Raw genomic sequence first — 20466 nt, forward strand, 5'->3', positions numbered from 1 at the left:
AGAAAAGATAGCAAAATTCTGAATGCATTTGCAGAAAGCATTACATATTACGTATTCATAATTATAATCATTAATATTCACGTTGAAAGCAACAATCAGATCAAATATATAGATTTTTCTGACACTCCATATTATTGTTGACTCTTCCAAAAAAGGATAGGCAAAAGGAAATCCTCAATTAAAACAAAAATGAACTGTGATTACTGTTTAAATGTGTTGACTAACTTATAAACATTGAAATTAATCAAGATGAATATAAATAAATAATGTTTCATCCTCAAAAATGTCTGTTCATCCATCTACTATGTCACTGAGAAGCCACAAACTGCAATTCTTAAGGATGTTTATAACAACTTGGTAGTATAGCTCTTTGTTTCAAAAAGGTTGACAACCCCCTGATATAATGCATGCATTTCGGTTCAATAATCTTTGACCGTTAATTATTTCTATTCCAATTATCAAGCGTAATCCTTTTTAGAGCTTAATGACAGAAGCTGCATTCCAATTTTTTGAGGCCCTAACGATAATCACAAAAGCTCTGTCATGACCAGCTTCTACCAGATGCCTAAAGACAGAACACGTTTTGAACTTTCAATAAAATTTAATATAAAGTGTTTCTACACTGCCCGAACTGCAGTTTAAGTTGCATTTCTGAAATATAAACGCTAAAATTTAGAACTGCTGACTCTGTATTTTCTATTCAACAGTTTTCCATGTTTTAGCCATTTTATCATTTTATGCTGTTTTCCTTTATTTTGCCATTTTTGTGTTTTTCAGGTGTTTTTATTCTTTTATACTAATACCAGTCACCTTTTAGCCCTGTATTTGTTAATATTTACTATTACTTAGTTAACTCCATCCTGTCATATTGATATTTTATCTTCTATGCTTTTTTATTCTGTGTTCTTTCTACGTGGAGGTATGTCGGAAGAATTTCTCCTTGGTATTAACAAAGTATTCCCTTCTATTCTATTCTATTCTATTCTATTCTATTCTATTCTATTCCAGCTGTTCCATCAATTCACACATTCTCTGACTTTTTGGCGCCATCTAGTGGAGTTATTTATTAATTTAAAAATATCTCTTTCCCATCAAAATATCTAGAGAATTTGATCGTCATAAAAATGTGTTTTTGTGTTGAACAATCTATCCTCGTTTCATGTTCACACCAAGCATTTTTTCACAGTCTTCATCACTGGGAATATACGTCGTTTGTATTTTCGTACTGCGCATGCGCACCGTGGTAACTCCGATTTAAAGCTCTCCCCCAAGCGCCCCCCCCCCTCCTCCACTTTTTCCCTCGCGCTCCCGAGCTGTTGCGAGGGGCGATGGAATCGGGGGCGCGCGCGCAGGAAGGCTGATCATCATCACCGTCGTCGTCGGATAGGCGTCACGTCACGGATCCGCAGCGACCGACGGAGATGCTGAGGTGACAGGCAGAAGGAGAAAAGCGACGCTCCGGTTCGGACACATATCCACCAGCCGCTCCTTCCCTTTATCCACGAATCACCGACGCCGTCTCCTCCTATGGACGCTCCGCTCGCTATGGGACTCCGCTCCGTGTCGACGCCGCCGCCGCCTCCTCCTCACTCACGGGATTTTTCGTAACCACACCCGGCCGCTTCTTTGGATCAAGGGATTGGCAGCGAAGAGCCGAGGTAAGGATCCAGACGACTCCGCAGCGCCGCTCGCTCTCTCTCTCCCCCTTGTCTTGTAAAACACCACCCCCATGTTTTGTCCCCGTGCAGCTGCACGCGTTCAGCTCGCGATCCTGCATGTTGACACGGTTTGCAGTCTCGGAATAAGGAGACTTCATCCGATGAGCCTGCGTGGCCTGTGGACGGCCGATGTGCGTGGACGCGCCTGAGTAAATCTGCTGTGGCAACCAACTCGCTATGCAACAGCTCCCCACAGCAGAACCGGCGTCCTTCTATTGCAGGCAGGATGGTTGCGGTATAACATCATGCTTCGAAAATGTATTGGGATATTGCTGCAGCTGCCTTTCTGTGACAGCAAGGTTTTTTTAATTTAAATTCTGCTTTAACGCAACAGTGGCTCCTTATATAAAACACTGATCATTTAAAATTCTCAAACCAGGGTCCGGCTGGTAAGGTGAATGCTCTCATGTCCCGGTTTCCCCCTTTATGGGTTTTTTTCTCTCTCTCTCTCTCTCCATGCATGACATAAATTGCCTGAGAGCAAAGTGTATGGAGAGGCCTCCCTCCCTGTGTTGGCTCCTCTCCAGTTGTCAGATCAGACTCTGATTTCAGCCAGCAAGTCTCCCTGCCCTGCTCCCCGAACCAGGCCACTCTGGGATTAGACAGAAAATTGAGCAAACATTTCAAGATTTGTCTTCTTTTTTTTTTCCCTTGCTCATGCATCTCATGATGTGCAGCCTTTCAAAGCTGGTTTGTTATTGTGGGAATATTCAGTCTGAGAATTGGGTGTGAAGGAGGAGACCTCTGCCATGGGACCACTCATTGACATTTCATGATGCTTTGTGCAGCCCTCAACTTGCAAGCTTTCCAGCAAGACCAAAAGGGCAGAGGCGACATCAAGCTGCAGTCAGCAAATGAAAATCTCACTGCACCATCGTCGCCATGGTGACGCTGGGGTCAGGAGGCGTGATTCATGGATTAGACAACGGGAGCTTTGGCTGTCATAGATTGGTTTAATTTTTTTGGCCCCGAGTATACACATCCTGGGCTTTTGTTTTTTGTTTTTCTTCTTCATGGATAGTGACTCTTATGGAGGAGGAGGAGGAGGAGGAAGAGGACGAAGAGCAGATCTGTGCTTTACTGTGAGGTGTGAGATTAGTCACAGTGTGTGCCAACCTGGCTTGTGCATAGGTGTGTACGCTTGTGCAATATGTGTACGAGTTTGTGAATACAGTGTATTTAGGGCAGGTTATGTTTCATTGTCTTTGTGTTTGTGGGATTTAAAAAAAAAAAAAATCAAAGATATGTCCAGACTCCTGACCTCGGGGCACACTGGAGGTCAGCGATGGAAACATGTCCCATCGTCTGTCATCTTTTCAAGCTTGGTTTTTCCTCACATATCCTCTCTGATCTGCTTCCCTCAATGACATTTGAATCATTTGGTCCCTGGGTCATGTTTGACATCTCGCATGTCACTCGGAGCACGTCATTTACCCTGTCAGACACATTCCTGAAGCCAAACACTGGAACACGAGGTGACCTTGAAGTTCTGACACTGAGGTTATTTAATCACAATGTTTACACTCAGTTGCTCGTCCTTAAAGGTCTTTTTTTCTTTTTTTCTTTTTGTACAAAATGTTTCTCCGCTGGATTTTATTGCACGCTCCAAGATATTTGCTTTGTCACTGATTAGAATAAATGTATTTCTGTCCTACTCCAAGCAATGAAAACTGTACATTTAGATGTATTGCTTCGTGGAGCGTAGTGGGTACACTACATGTGTTTAGGAATAAGACCTGTCAAGAAGTATTACCCGGATTGCCATGACTTTTGCACTATTCCATCTTGTCTGGATCCCGATCGCGGGGGACCCAGGATCAAATCTGTGGCAGGAAGAGTATCCTGCATTAATACTAGCAAGTTGCTCTGGCTTGTTGTGCCGACCCCTGTAAAAGGGAGCAGCTGAATACTATATCGGACCCCCAGTAGACGAATTCTAATGACTTTCGTGTTTCTATTTATCATTCTTGGCACACCGCTGCCTGATTTTGTGTCTCCAACGGACATTTCTATACATTATGCATTACTTCAAATGGCCGTCACTCTCATATCAAAATATTTACATGTATGGCCACACACCTGAAATACGCAGGTACACAGAGAGCATCTATAAAGGCATGGTCCACCCTGGACAGGCCGTCAGTCCATCACAGGACAAACGTAGAGAGAAAGACACACACTCACATTAAAAAAAAATCTTGCAATATTTGAAAGTCACCAATTGGAGTAAAAATGCATGTTTTTGGACTGCAGGAGGAAATGTGAGTACATAGAGACAAGAAAATCCCCCAAGCTCAACCTGGACCCAAACCAGAGACCTTGTTGCTACGACGACAGAGTGCCGAACGCTGTTTAACATTCATAATCTCAAAACACACTTACCCATCGTGCTTGTATGCAAATTGTGGCTGGTAGGCAAAAGGCCCTGTCGCGCAATGTAAATTTAAATAACAAATACTTGGTGGATTTCTATAATATCTTTTCTCTTGCCAGTGTTTTTATGACGAAAAGAACTATTATGATGCTTCTTAAGATGTGCAAAAGCCATTTTAATAAGCAAGGGAGGGGGGGGAGGGGGTCTGAAAACATTTAGTTTTGATCAACTGTCTCAAAGTAAATCATCCAAAAATAAATGAATGTTGTGCATCTTCAGTCCACCATGCACATTTGATCAGAGCTGTATATATACTTACTGTTGCATAATAATAAAAAAGCCCCACGAGTCCAGTAAAGCAGGTAGTACTAACTTACAATAACTTTGTAGTAAAACAGTAGAGCTGGGAGTTGATTACAGTCAATAGAAGGAGACGTCTTCTCCAGAGGCTCCTCCTGGGAACTCGTCATTAGTATGTTGGATCAGTGCAGCTTCACCTTGGTCACCAAGCTCCCTCGCCCTCGCCCAGGGTCACGTTTCATGCTCATCGTTTCACCCTCCCACTTTGCCCTCGCTCATCTCTCAACCTCGCACAGGTGCATGACGGGATTGATTGCCTCCTCGACGTCGGGATCGTGGCCCGTAACCCAAACAGCGTTTTGACGGCTTCTTGCATAACCGAAGTTGCCTCGCGCGCCGCGCACTGGATGATGAATCAAAGGCGGGCTTCGCTGTGAGCGTTTGAAGGCAGACGAAAGGAAGTCAGCGGCGTGCAATTCCCCAGGGGGAAACGCTTATCTGTGACACGGATGTTGTATAATGCAGGAACGTAGACGCAGCTTTTCCAAGGGAAACACGGTTTGAACCTTGGAGGGATGTGTTTGTTTTTCCTGTGAAGGGAGATCGTACTACCAGGATTGTATCTGCAGCGATTCCAAACCAAGTCACCTTCTGTAAAGTTCTTATAAATCATTACATAATAGTTACAATACATATTCCTCCAGAAGGACGTTGGAAGTCATGAGTTCAGGTTTCTCTTGCAAGGCGATATCCTGAAACGCAACCGCATGCCTCATTTGCGCTTAAGTTATTTCACATAAGAGAAAACTATTAGGATGTCGATCCGTAACGATGCCGAAACCACTTACCTCAAATTAATATTTGTTTAGGTGTTACAGTAAAGTGACTATCTTCGGATGATTTTTCAGACGGGACAAACAATTTAAATGTCAATGTAAATAAAAAGTTAAGTTAAACGGATAACAAAGCACTGGGATTGAGATTAGATATAAGGGACGATTTGGAGACAGCAGCGGTGTCCTGATGGACAGGATTAAAACATGAACAGATCAGACGGATAAAAAAAGTTCAGAAGTTCAAAGATAAAGCGAGAGAGGACAGAACAAGATGGTTTGGACGTGTGCTGAGGAGAGATGGTGGAAATACCGGCGGCACGGTGTTGTCAGGTGGAGTCGTCAGGCAGGAGAAGATTCATGGAGATGTTTGGTTTAAAAGTGGAGGAGGAGAGATGAAGGCAGAGGACTTGCTGTGGTGGAAGGAGCTGTGAGACAAAAAGATTTACTTGATGGGAAGTGTGGCTTTCACAGCAGCCGTTCACTCCAAAACTAACTTTAATTTCTTAAAGATTGCCGAAAACTGCAGTTAATTTGTTCTGCTGAACAAGTACTTCCCCAATAAACGTGATTCTGATTATCCTGAGACTTTCTGAAATATTATTCTTGTTTCTATTAGCTTGTGACACATGTAGAAAATACTAGATGGAGCTGTAAGCATCAGACACATAAAGGAGGTGGAAAAGGACACCATTTGTAAAATGGGAGGAAGGAAAAGGAGAATAAATGTCAAAGTGCTGTTTAAACACGTGGCCTTTGTGAAAAGATTCATGAACTAATGTTATATAACGCAACATAATATTTCTAGATCATAAGATTATTGTGATGCATATTTATGTTGCAATAAAATGCATTCTTGTAGTTGAAAGCAATTAACCAGTGCATTTATACAAAACGTGGGATTACATGTTAATTTGATTTCAAAATAATCCCATCGGAATGCACATTATGTCAACCTTGCTACCAAACCAGAGCTGAATATTGAGTCACCTTAACTTTGAACTACCGACATTAAAACTTCTCCTTGTATCGGGGGCTGTACTCTTCATAACATGTCCTCCCTGGCTGTCAGGCAGAGATTAATGACCAAGGAAGAGTTATCCTTTGGACGAAGCCTCTTTGTAATTTAAGACATCAGACTTTTGCCTGTGAGACGGCGGGGAGAGTTTATCCAGAAGGACAGCTGCAGGCAGCAGGTGTGGCAGCTGCTGCGATGGTCGAGGACCAGAAAGCTCCGGCTATCGACGCCTCAACTTTATCTTTCAGCCGGGAGACTGTCATTGTTTGGCATGTAGCTTTTTTTTTTTTTTTTTACAAAACCCCTCACATTCGCCCGCTTCCTCGTCGATTTCCGCAGGGTTCCTCCTGATGCCTGGCCCAGTGTGAGGCTGCTGGTCGAGGGGGAAGCAGTGAGGACAGCATCCCTGATTCGCTGACGGGATGAGCGGGGGAGCAGAGCAAGCTGACATCCTGAGCGTGCTCTCACTGGTCAAAGAACGATGGAAAGTGGTAAGTCGTGTGTGTGTTTTTTTTGTTTTTTTTTAAATGAATTAATTTTTTTATAGCGCACAAAAGATGGTGTGTTCATCGCTCCATCGCTGTCCGCTCCGAGCTCAGCTGATGTTTCTACAAACAATCGCTCTTTGTTCACACAATGCTTTGCCCTGCCTCTGAGTTCCTGTGCGTGCCTTCAAGTCTCTCACCTCTGGCTTACTCACTTTGGGGGTTGCGTCTTTTTGTCCAGGTTGTGCCGCTGCAGCATAGGAGAGCCAAAAATAGCACGTATAGCTATTTGTGGCAGTGCAGTGTGCTATAGGCAGCAGCAGCAGTGTTCCCCAAGGGCTGGTGTCTCTCACTGCTGTGCCAGCCCGAGCGCCATGTGAGGTTTTTTTTTTTTTTTTTTTCCTAACTGGCAGGCTGGCACCACTTCCTGTCTTCCGAGGAGCAGAGTTGCATAAGCGCGCTGCAGCTAATCCCCACGACTTCAGCTCCGAGTGCGACACAAAACTCTGCGTGTGTGTGTGCGTGTGTGTGTTTGTGTGGAGGACACTGAAGGACACGTGGGAGCTTAAAGGAATTGAAAGCTCTCGTAGTGCCGAGAGGTGAGCGTGCAGAGGTAAAGCAGAAGTCGGAGCAGAGAGAGTGGAGCGAGTACAGGAGGGATGTTGGGAAAATCCGTCCTCTGAAGGAGAACAGGCTTCTTTAAATAGTTCTGTGTTATATATCAAAATACGTGACCTAATATAGTAGAAAACATCAAATACCAAATGTCACCAGTTTTGAGTTCTATTTGATAGTTGTTCTGTTTGGACACCATTTGGTTTATACTTCATTTACAACAATGCTTAACCTCAGCTGGCAAATTGGGATGCACTGTGAAAGAATATGACAAAGTAAAACGAACAGTCAAGAAAAATACTTTTGTGCTTTTACATTTTCACATTCATAAATATTGAGGGATTATGTGTGCTCACACTGTTATGAAAGATATGCACCATTTGGAGCTACACAAAGTTACATTGAATTTAATTATATAGCACTGAAAACCAGTTCCGGCAATCAGTGTATAGTGTTGGTCCATCTAAATGAAAACGGGTCTATTTGATTGTCCACACATCTTAAAGAGTAATTTGTGACAGTTTTATTTTTCTTGCTTGTGTGATTAATCTCAAATGTATATTAAAAAAACAGCATACAAACCTTTCAAGCATAATTTTCTTAACAGCACTGGACACAACACTGACCTGAGATAACGGTGATGCTGCCACGAAAGCTGGCTCAGTCTGTAAAATCCTGCAAAATCTAAAAGCTATAGGAGAATTTGTTCTTGTTTTTGACATTTCACAGTATTTTGCACCAAAATGTGTCATTATAATAGGCTTAAGTAAAAATAGGTAGTCGCTTTTTTGGTTTTGCAAAAATATAGACATTGTCGTCACCAATACTCTGCGCCACGACAAGGAGAAACTTTAAAGTTTCAAATTTAAAGGTTATTATGGCACTATTTTACTCATCCTGCCCACTCTAGATGAAATTGGGCTGTATGTGGCCCCTGAAGTAAAATGAGTTTGATACCCCTGGCTTATTGTGTTTAGTTGAGTGTGTGACTCGCGTGCAGCTCTCACAAACTGGCTCATCGTCACCGCTCTCCCTCCAGGTGAAGAAGATTGGGGGAGGCGGGTTCGGGGAGATCTACGAGGCGCTGGACCTGCTGACGCGGGTCAGCGTTGCTCTGAAGGTGGAGTCTGCCCAGCAGCCCAAACAGGTGCTGAAGATGGAGGTTGCCGTGCTGAAGAAGCTCCAGGGTGAGTCGAAATGGATTCACTGGATTTGGTTACGGGAACCGATCGATCCACTGTGACCCAGTGACCTATTGAGTCGCCCCGAATGCTGATATTGTTGTGTATCATTATCATCAGGCAGGACAAAATGTAATCCTAAATGAAAAACAACCAAAGAAGATTTTCCAGGGGTTTATCCAGGAAATGTCATGTTAGTAGAAAATGCAGGGGCAGCCTCCGTGCATCAATCGTGAAGTAGAAGGATCTTCCCCTCAGGGACCAGATATAGATCATCTAACTCAGGGTTTTGCACAATCTCTTCCGATTCTGCAATAGAAAAAAAACCCACTGTTGTTGTTGCTGTTGAATTTGACATCTTGGGTTTGAATGCTATTAAAGTGCTATTTCAAAGGAAGTGTACGTTTCAGTGCTGGGACACTGCTGGCTTTCACAGAAAAACAGGATAAACACTACAGGAATCCTTCTGCAGGGGGCGGGGTGGGGTTGATCCCATTTTTGCTCCTTTATCTCTTTTTTAACTGTCTTTTCCTTCCTGCCTTTTTTTTTCTTTCTCCCCCGAGAAGAAAATCAATGAGCCGGGATCATGTTTGCTGTCTAATGGCTTTGGCCTGAAGCATCATGGTTCTGTTGCGTCCTCGGGGAGTCAGCATGTAACTTGAGGCGGGCTGAACTCCAGCACACCCCCCCCACAACCTTGCTGACCTGCCCAGCTATAAAGAGTATATATCAACCCATGGCCTCAACATATGTATAATGGGTCACATTGAGCCTCATGTAGATTCTGTCATTAAATTATTTCACTTTATAATAAACTCGACTATGAAACTGATGACAGAAGGGACCCGAAACAGAATTTTTTTTAAATGTTTTTCTTTATTTCTAATATTAGTCCTATTCCAGCCTGCTGAAGGACAGTGCAGCAGTGTCCTCTGATACATACACATGTATACACAAACACACACATGCAAAAGCACATCGCAGTCGTGCAGGAAAGCTGGTGAAGGGAGGCCAGTGAAATGTGGGCACACACACACACACACACACACACACACACACACACACACCATCGTCGCGACTCATACACCCCGCCTGTGTCTCTTCGTGATCAAATGATGTGGCAAATGTCAAGTAAGGTGACATCATCCTCTTCTCGCTCTCCTCTTAGGTAAAGACCACGTATGTCGCTTTGTCGGATGTGGCCGCAATGACCGCTTCAACTACGTGGTGATGGAGCTTCAGGTTAGTGCCGGTGGACGGAGACTTCAAGTGTTTGAGCTTCCTTTTCAGCCTGACATGAAAGTCGAGGATTTCCTGCTTTTCCTGCTTTTTGTGGTCAAACTGAGCCTGCGTGCTGTTCAAGACCAGCAAAATACAATTTAAAGTAGTTGTTGCCTCGTGGCAGACCTGAATGCCACCAGGAGGTACACAGCTGGATTTTTGTCACATTTGTATGACGAGCAGTTAATATACAAAAAAAATTTGGGGGTGAGATTTAGATCATGTTCTGGATCGAGACGAAAACTTCAGATTTTACGATAAAATTTAAATTTAGATTGAATTATTTATGAAATTTAACAGGATGATTGCCTATGTGCCGAAGCAAATATTACTGTAAATTGTTTCAAGAGATCTGGATCATATTCTGGATACTAAATTTATAAGAAAATACAAGATCCACAATATGATGCACAATATATAAGTGCACATATGTACAACGTATGAACCATATACAAAGACTTACCAGACACTTTAAGAATCAAGGATATTTGTGTTTCTGTCTTGTAACGATGCTTTTTAGCAGTAGATCTTTGGTTTTCTTTTTTTGAATCCACATGCGTGTGTGGGATATAACAGCAGGGCTGAGTATGGAGGTTGTGCGCATGAAGCCTCTCCCAAATAAAAATCAACATTATTTTTTTTTGTCATCGCTATTGACTTTTTCTAGTACCTCCTTGTGCTTTCAATCAAGTGTTTGAATTATATCTGCTTGGCAGCCCGAGCAGGAATCCTGCCGCGGTGGTCTTTTGGTGTGTGTTGTAAGCATCGACATGCCTCATTTGACAGCCTGTTGCAGCATGTGGCTTCTCCACACGTTGCTGCGGCTTGTTAAATGAATACATGGATAAATGACCAGTGTGTGTGTGGTGCTTCGGATTTGAATTATCCAGTCTAATAAAAACTTCCGTATGTAGTGATGCACCGTACGTTCAGAGGGAGAGCTTGGGGGACGTGTTGAGGTTCAAACTCGATGAGGAAGGGCTCAGCTTCCCACACTTTGAAAACCCCTGACTGAGAGATCACATTTCTGTCTCTTACTGTACTCAGTGATTCTATCGGAGCTGTTTACCAGAAAGCGCGACGAATAAATAAGCCAGATAAATATTTTAAAAATTCTAAATATACTGCCACATATGAATAATTGATCCTCTCGCGTACATTAGAATAAAGTAGCTGCAGAGGGAAATAAACATACTATATATCTGAGTTTTAAAGAGTGACTGTAGATCTACAGGGAAAGTTGCTTGAAGGTAACGCAGCGTGCCGGCTGGTGTCACACATTCAGTATGTTTTATCCATTACATGAAGCTTTAATACTGTACATCACATCACATTTAATACACCATCTGAACTTCATTATAGCTGGAAGTGAAGTGTTAGGAAAATGTGGTCTGGTTAGGATTCAAACCCACAGGAAGGGTGCATTTTTCCACTCTGTACCCCCCCCCCCCCCCCCCCCCCCCCCCCCCACACACACACACACACACACACACACCACCCACCCCCCCAACTGCACCATATGTGTAACTGTACCAACGTGTGCAGCTGAGTAAGTGTTTACTTAATCTTGTTTGCTGTCCATGTCACCTATTTCTTTTGATTTCTTTTTTGTTTTTATCTTGTAAAAAGCTGTATATTTGCTGATTCTTTCGGTTGGCATCAGGGTGGGATTTGTGATGTAAGCGGATAGGGGGGCGTCTGTGGACAGGGTTGTGGGGTGGTGATGAAGAAATACGAGTGGGAGATGAACATGAGCCAAACTCATCTCAAAGTAGGAAAAAAATGTAATATAATGAAAACAAAATGACAACGCACTAGAAAATGAGGTTATTGTAATTAGTGTGATGCAGAGAAATTGAAAGGCAAGACTATGATAACAGAGTGACTTAGCTTTTTTGTATTATTTTTCTTAAAGTAGAAGATTATAACATGTCCCTGTGTGGATCAGCTATTTACAATGATAGATTTCATCATGAACTTATTAGCTATAGAATAATTCAGCAGGTCTGGAGATCACATCCATCCCACCAAGTAAATGGTCGTCTCTTTTTGGTGAGATTCAATGGAAATTCAATAAAGATTTTTCCATCCGTCTTCTATAACTCTTTATCCATGTTAGAGTCACTGGAGGCTGAAGCCAATCCCAGCTGACTATAGGAGTCATACACACACTTACATTTCCTGCTTAACCAATTTAAAGTAACCAATAAACCTTTGAATGTGTGTTTTTGGACATTGTTTGATGTTTCAGGGTCGAAATCTGGCCGACCTACGAAGAAGCATGACTCGGGGAACATTCAGCATCAGCACCACCCTGCGGCTGGGACGGCAGATTTTGGAGGCCATCGAGAGCATCCACTCTGTCGGCTTCCTGCATCGAGACATCAAACCGGTGCGTCACCAAGACTTGGATCCACCAGATTATTTATCAGCATTAGTTTCCTATTTTATTGCTTTTCTTCTATTTGTCATTACAGACAATTAGATTATATTTGGCACATAGGAATGTAATTACATTTTTATTGTTTGTCTCTCATTTTTAATTATCTGCTCGTTTAGTTGCTGGCTGAGTGTTAAACTGGCTCTGCATGAGTGTTGGATAAATGCTCAGAAATATAAGAATGTAAATATTGTTTGTCTCATGTACTGCTGCATTAAATTATATTTTACTGTCAGAGTACTTACTGTATATCATCGGTAAGCTATTTGAATATATATTTTTTGGGGGTTACATGGATTTTTCAAGCACAATCAAATTTTCTATCAACCTTTTCCGAGTGTGTTTGTCTTCTTGTTTCTGCTACAGTCCAACTTTGCCATGGGTCGCTTCCCCAGTACCTGTCGAACCTGCTACATGTTAGACTTTGGGTTAGCTCGCCAGTTCACCAACTCATGCCAAGAGGTCCGACCTGTAAGTACCCTTTGCTTTCTTATTTTGATGATTTATCTGCTCACAACTAAACAACAGAAAAAAAGTTAGTAATATGTATAATGTGTAATAATAATTGATGTGGATACTAACCAAACATATATTAGATATATTCAGTGACATTATCTTTGTTCATTTTATAGCCCCGTCCAGTGGCTGGGTTCAGAGGAACAGTCCGATACGCATCTGTCAATGCACACAAGAATAAGGTCAGTAGAAATACAAATCTGTGATGAAGCATTTATGTAATTTGGGCTGTTTTCTTGTGAGTTTACCTTTTCAGCTTTTTTCTTTTGTCACGATCTATCGACAACCAAATATTGGTTACTATTGCCAGTAAAGACGTGTTATTTTACAGGAAATGGGTCGCCACGATGACCTGTGGTCTCTCTTCTACATGCTGGTCGAGTTTCTGGTCGGTCAGTTGCCGTGGAGGAAGATCAAGGACAAAGTGAGGAAGACTAAAACCTCACCAGCCCTCTCCAATAACCCCTAACTGATGAGGAATAACACACTTCTTTTTTTTTTTTTTCCTCAGGAACACGTGGGGAAACTGAAAGAGACTTACGACCATCGTCTGATGTTAAAACATTTGCCAGCTGAGTTTGGTGTTTTCTTGGAACACGTTTCCAGTCTTGACTACTTCACCAAGCCCGACTACCAGGTAACACCAGAACGTAGCTTGGGTTTCTACACTGAATAAAGATTCTTTATGTACCATTTATCAAAACCAGTGTTACATAGTGCTCTACAAAGATATAATGAAATAAAAATACAAAGCAACATACAATATGTAACTGTCACGACAGAAACACCAGCAGATTTCATTTGGTTGTAGATCATAAAAAGGATTTAGGGAAATTCATGTGTAAATGTATGAAGAAAGCTCAGTTTTCCTCAGTATTTAATCATGAAGTGGGAACTGTCAGCAGGTCATTATTAGAGGATATCAGGTTACATAAAGGTCTGTATCAGTGTGACAGCGCTGATAAATATTCAGGGGCAAAGCCGTTAAAAGTAAAATCTTTATAATGATCCCTTAAAAAATGGAAACCAATGAAAAGACTTAAAAAGTGGACTGATGTGTCTTACTGAACAATATGCAATTGATTAACACAATAGAATAATGTAAAGGATTAATTAAAAGTAACTGGCAATAGTTACACCTATGACTAGGACGTCTGGATTTGTTTTCATTTAATAGTTGGAGATCTGTCAAAATGCAGTGGGTGAGGTCTTCTGCACATTTTTTTGAGATAACTTCATCTTTCAACATCTGGTAGTTCTTCAATATTACTGAGCTTTTAACAGTATTAAGAAGCTCATGTTCCAAATGCGTGACATGCTGGTGAAGCTTGCCTGTTATTGGATGATTGTCCTATTGACGTCCTGTTGTTAACCGTAATGGGCGCTTATTGGGAATTGTAAATTTTTCCTGTTATCAACTGTCTGAGAGTTGTGGTTTTGAGATGTCCACCTGAAAATCCTGTGATGTGAGCAGCAACAACTTAGAAATATAAGTGAAGGCTTTTCTGTATAATAATCACTTTTTTAATCGAGTTCAGATATTTTGTGTAACTGTCATGAATGCAACCTTGGTTTTTTTATGTAATGGCCACTTATGTGTTGTTGTTGTTGTTGTTGTTGTTGTAGCTGCTGATGTCAGTGTTTGACAACAGCATGAAAACCTACAATGTAGTGGAAAATGACCCCTATGACTGGGAGAGGACCAGCACAGATGGCACCCTGACGATCAGTGCCAGTGCTACAACACCGCAACATCACACCCGACTCACTCCAGCACACATGGGGTATGTTTGTAATGAATGCACTCTGTGCAGAATTATTCAAGTGTGTTTTATCTGAATGAAAACAAGAGCAGATGACAAATTAGCTTTTTGTTTGTTCCATATCCACTAAGTTGTACCGTTAAGCCTTTTCATAGCTTCACACAGAGTAACGTGTGCACCCTTGGTTGTTGCAGCATGGCAAATGCTTCCTTGATCCCTGGTGACCTCATGAGGGAGAATACAGACGAGGTTTTGCAGGATGAGCAGCTCAGTGATGTGGAGAACAACCCCGCTCCCGAACGCCTGCCGGGATCTCCCCTCAACCAACACCGCAACCAGGAGGCAGATGTGTGGGAGGAGCTGGATCGCAATCGAAACCGCATCAGGACGGCGGTTTGGAAGGTAAGACGATGCAATGATAAGCAAATAATGTCAACACTGAATGTTCTATAACGGGATCAAATGACAAGGTTGAATTAATTTAGGCCATTCGTGAGTGATTTACAATAGAAACTGTGTCTCGCCAGGCAGCGACAGAGGAGGAACACAGCAACAACCAGGGCAACCAAGGACACCAGAGCCCCTACGCTGGGCCAAGCCTCGGTTCTCCTGTCAAACTGCATTCTGAGGTGGTGGCTTCAGATCGTGATGGCCCTCTACTGAGGAAGCTCCGCAACATCCACAGCTTCGACCTGGAGAAGCGGCTTGGCCTGGAGTCCAAGCCCACTCCAGAGCGCTTCCTGGATGGCGGGTAAGTCCTTTGTGTAAAGTCTCTGCGTATTGATGTCTGTTTCTTTTTACATTTTCTGTAAACAAGAGAACTGATTGTCTGCATGTCTTTTGTCCTTTCAGTTCAGCAAAGCAGCAACCTGGCACCGAGCACCAGGAGAAGGAGGCTGATGGAGCTGCAATCATCCCAGTAACTCAGGGTCAAGCCATAAATGCCGGGGAGCGTCCCAACAGAATCTGGCACTACGACGAGGAGTTCCGGTCTGGTGGCGGTTCCCCGAAGCCAGCTTCTCCTGGATCTCTGGAGCAGGGAGAGGGGGCAGCAAGCAGTGGGGGCTTTGTGGCGCTCAATCTGAGCTCTGGGAGGCAGGATATCGACTCCAGGGAGTGGGTCATTGTGGACCGGCCCGGTGGCTCCCCGGGAGCGAAGGCCACCACCAGCCCTTCAGAGGACGATGAGGAACCAGAGGTGCTCCAGCCGGAGGAACAGTCTCCCGGTTGGGGAAAGGGCAGCCCAGGCCCTAGCTCTGGCAAAGCTAAACAAGAAAGCATGGCCTCCTCCAGGGGAAGTGCAAAAATGGACAAGTTGGAGCTTAGCGTGGGCCCGGTAGGGGCTCTGCCCCCTGTCACCCCAACTAGCCCAGGCGAAGCTCTGGCAGAAGGAGTCCTCACTCAGGTAAGATCTTCAACTTGCAGGTCATATCTCAACGTGTCATACATGATACTGACTGTAGTCAGCATTTTACAAAGTTAAAAGGCTGCACAGAGTCAGAGTTCTAGGCATAGAACTTCAATGCTAGTATCATACACAATCAGAGTATCACCAGCTGCATCTTGCCGTAGTTTGAAGCTAAACGTTACTGCTTTATGTTTGCTCGCTTCTTCACTCGTGTGTACTTGTTAGTAAAAGTTATTTGTGACACAACTATTTATCAGATCACAGCATGGGATAAAGAGAGCTTATGGCTTTGAAATGTGTTTTACTTTGCAACAGGTATGCTGAATTTTGCTTTATTTGCAAACATTTGTGTTTGGTTGACTCTTTTACATTTTAAATCAAATAATTTGTTTTATGAATACATTTTGGTTTGGTCAATTTAAATGACCCATTTGCCCTTTTTTTTCATTCCATAATTTCCCAGTTGTCCAGTTCTACGTTTCAACATAATCTCTAAACTTTGGCGGTGCTTACTAAAGTTCTCCAGCAGCTTCTTCATCCTCAAGCAAAATGAAAACGCTAAGTGTCCCCTCACTTTCTCCGCACAACCAGAACTTCAGCCTTCAAGAAGAAACCGTACTCGGCCTTACCAGAAACATCCTTCCCCACCTTACGGGTGTTCCTAAGACTATTGTTAGGATGCTCCCGTCAGTTTGCCTGTTCATAAATCGAAATAGATTCGTTCTCCCCACCAGTGCAGCCTGCTTGTCACACCTCACAGTACTTCAACCATCCCTCCTCCATCTTTTCACTCCCTCACCAATCTCACAACCCCTCCTCTCTCCACCTCCCACTTCTTTCCCCTTCCTTCTTTTAGCTCCCCACTTCTCCTCCGTCTCTGCCTGAGGAGATTCTGGTGCGGACATCCAGCCCCATCCCTCTGCGCTCTCCCAGCCCTCACACCCTCCTGACCACTCTATCGGATCCACTGCACCACCGCCACCCATCCGGCATCAGGCGCAGCCAGTCCGCCGACCAGCAGCGGCAAGAACGCCCCTCTTCTTCCTCCTCGTGCCACGCCTCCCTACCTCTACCACCAAACCCCGCCCCTGGCACCCGCTCACCCAGTCGTAGGAAACTGCCGGCCATCCCTGCGGGTGCTGCCAACACCAAGTTTCCCTCAGTCATACGCATCACTCGTGCCCAGCTTCAGCAGGTGATGAGCCCATCACAGTCCTTTAAAAAAACAACCTCCATTCACCTTCCTCAACTTCAGTAGCAATACACCGGCTGTTAACATTTTTGTTCTTTCCTTCTTTTTTTTGTGTTGTTTTAATTTGCTGGTTTTGGCTTTTTTGTTCTTTTGGCTTGCTCTTTGTGTTGCCGTCAGTCAGCTCTCTCCAGAAACCATGAAGGGCTTTGTGCAGGCCAGGCAGAGCATGGGTCAGATGTGTCCTTGTGTCTGAACATGTGTTCTTGTGATCTGAATAGGGTGTGTGTTTGTCTGATTGTGGCATGTGTGTTTGGAATGTCGACTCATGACCACAGGTTGCATGGTCTCTTTTGTTTCAGATCGTCTTTGTCCTCTCTATCTTTCTCTTTCTCTCTCTCTCCCTGTATTTGTTCCTCACCCTCTCTTCGCTGAAGCCCCCTGCGAAGTTGCGTGAACGTTTCCTGTCCTACTTGCTGGTTTAGTACTCACAGCTTGACTGACACTGCCATAGCACTTGTGTGTTTCGGTCCGATAATGGTAGCTATGGTATTGCATGCCATTGCCAAACTAATCACCATTTATTACCCCATAATATAAAATTCTGATCTGTTTACACATCTGCATCAGGCTCTTGCTGTAGCTCTACAGCACAACTCGACATGTTGTAGTCTATCAGCAACAGACCTCTGACAACTAGAATATTATTCCCATCTTTCAAGTGTGCTTTTTGAATCAAAAATAACACTTGTGTGTCTTTCTCTTCCCACCCGTGTCTCCGCCTTCCCCTTTCCCATGCAGTTGACAGCTCAGCGTCCCTCTGGGCTGTCCTCCCAGTCAGGAACAGACAGTGCTCCGCAGTGTCTCCTGCTGGAGAGACGCGGTGAAGCAGAAACTGAAGCTCAACAGGTCCAGGAGAACACGGTCGACCTCAGCTCCCCTCAGGATCATGTGCCCACCCATCCAGGGACACCGACAGACCCTCTGGCTGTGGCGCTGATCAATGGAGACAGCCACACCAAAGCTCAAAGCCCTGTGCCAAGTCGTGTGTCTTCCCCACGTTCTCCACGCTCACCACGCACACCTCCCCTGCGCTCACCGTCATCGCCACGCTCTGTTCGCTCCCCTCACAGCCCTATCTTAGCCAATGGCCACCTCTCCCCTCCAATCAGCAGCCAAAGTAATGGAGCCTTTCCTAGGTTAAAAGATCCAGACAATGATTCCGGTCCGGCTCCCTGTGCCACAGAGCCTCAGTTAAATAGAGAGGGTGAAGAAGTGAACCAGGCACGGGATCAGACCACTAGTCCAGCCTCCTCTTCCCCTGCTGCCCCCCGTAAGGATTCCAGCCGCAGGCACAGTCGCATCCCTGTACTGGAGCCCTCCAGCCTGCTGGAGCTTCCTCCTCCGGGGTCGGCTAAGGAGAAACTCCTACAGAAGAAAGCCAGCCACCATGGCCCGGTCCCCTCTCCCACAGCCTCACCGTCCCTCTCTGACAGGCGGGGTCCCATAGTAGCCTCCCTTGCGAGGGATCCGCTGTCCTCCGCCTCTGACCGCTCTCAGGATGAGGACTCTCTAATGGGCTCACGTTCTGACCGCCAGGGGGATGATGCTCCGTCTCTCTCGTCCTCCTCCAGTCCCTTGTCCCGCAAGAGCCGCATCCCTCGTCCTGTTCATTCAACCTCTTCCGCGGAGCAGCTCGCAAACCAATACCTGCCTCGTCCACCTCCCGGAAAGCCACCAGGCCGCCCCACAGTGGAGGGCAGGTAAACTGATTACGTTTATTTCTTCAAAGGCTGTAGCATGAACATTGACCATGTAACAAAACCATCATAATCAAAGCATGCCCCAGCATGCCAGGATCAGCATGAAGGCACTCAGTGGAAAGAATCAGGTTGTCTGCACCTTTACACCTTTTACTGTCCTTGGGCTGAATATTGCTCAGTTAGAATATTTAAACATCACACTTTAATGTAATTACTTTAAAATTACATGGATGAGTCCTCATTATGTTTCGGACATAAAGGTTAAATTTATTCATTAAACTTTGGAAATAAATTCTTGACCTGCAGAGACTTCCCCAAAATAAGATGAATTGCCAAAGCGATTAGATTCATTTACAAGGATAAATCACTTGGGATGTGTTTCCTCGTTTTCAAGGGGATTCCCACACAACACAATCATTGAAGTGACTACAAATGTTAGACTGGCAGTCAACAGCATGATGACAGACAGACGAATAGATCAAAAACAAACGGATTACAACCACACTTTGGCCTAAAAGGCCAAAAGTAAATACGCAATATAGAGCCAGCTCCAGTTAAGCTACTCGTCTATTTAAGACAAGTAGTTAAGCTACTTGTCTATTTTCTATCCCTGCCTTATCCAAGTTTATTTTATAGCGGCTGGAGCCCATCCCAGTTGACACTTGGCCAAAGGCAGGATACGTCTTGGAAAGGTCACCAGTTCGTCAAAGGGCAAACAAAGAATCACCTAATATCAAACACAAACACATTCACATGTATTCAGAGTCACCAATTATCCAGTTTTGTGTGATCGTGAATGGAATCTGTTCAGGTACAGGGAGAACATGCATTTCTATCGCTGGATATATTGTCTAGATTAGATTAATATATATATATATATATATATATATATGTGTTAACCAGTTTTAATGAAGTTGTCTACAAAGGGGGTTGCACACAATTGGGTGATACATTATTTAAAGCTTTATGAAGACTTCATGTCACAGACGGGGCGATAAGCTGCGCCACAATCAGTAGTTTGAATATGAAGGTGATAGTGATCATTTTAATTAACTTCAGAGTAAGACATTTAATTTTCCCATCGTCTGAGTCCCTTCAAAGCATATCCAACCTTTCTTTTCTTCACTCACTCAGGCTTCGGCGCTACCGCATTCGTGCTGGCAGCACCAGTGACTCCGACCTTCTGACATGCCTTGCTCAGCTGATGCATGGTTCCCGCGGCTCGCCTCTTCATCACCGCTCCTCAGCCCAGCACGGGGGCTCCAGGATGGGCATCTGCAGCCTGACAAGCTCCCCGCACCACCACCGCAGCTCCAGCGCCTCTCCTCGCAGCTCCTCGTCCCTGCAGCGCTCCGTCAGCTCCTCGCCCTCCCGCCACGAGCACCGTGGCGGCGGGGGAGGGGGCTGCTTGGGCCGCAGCCGCTCACCGCCCAGCTTCTCGGGTTCACCGCCTCCCCGCCGCTTCTACCCCCACCATCAAGAGACCTGCTGTAGCCGGCAGGCGCGCTCGGGGCCCTTCCACCTGTCCAGGGGCAAGGGCTGCAGTCGAGAGGGCAAGTGCTCCAGCAAGCTGAGCAGATAG

General features: G+C 44.4%; 1 protein-coding gene across 1 annotated transcript; it reads left to right on the forward strand.

The window, feature by feature from the left end:
- Window positions 1-1392: 1392 nt before the first annotated feature.
- ttbk2a (tau tubulin kinase 2a) lies at window positions 1393-20466 on the forward strand (the record flags this gene model as incomplete). Its single annotated transcript, XM_080480789.1, has 16 exons — window positions 1393-1658; window positions 6583-6734; window positions 8383-8530; window positions 9693-9766; window positions 12057-12197; window positions 12612-12716; window positions 12878-12943; window positions 13093-13185; window positions 13273-13398; window positions 14388-14545; window positions 14719-14926; window positions 15052-15275; window positions 15377-15929; window positions 16789-17127; window positions 17923-18884; window positions 20019-20466. Exons 2-16 carry the CDS (start codon window positions 6666-6668, stop codon window positions 20464-20466), a joined length of 3714 nt encoding a protein of 1237 aa, XP_080336915.1. The 5' UTR covers window positions 1393-1658; window positions 6583-6665.

This window comes from Lipophrys pholis (genome assembly GCF_963383615.2).
Source record: "Lipophrys pholis genome assembly, chromosome: 14".
Taxonomy (NCBI): domain Eukaryota; kingdom Metazoa; phylum Chordata; class Actinopteri; order Blenniiformes; family Blenniidae; genus Lipophrys; species Lipophrys pholis.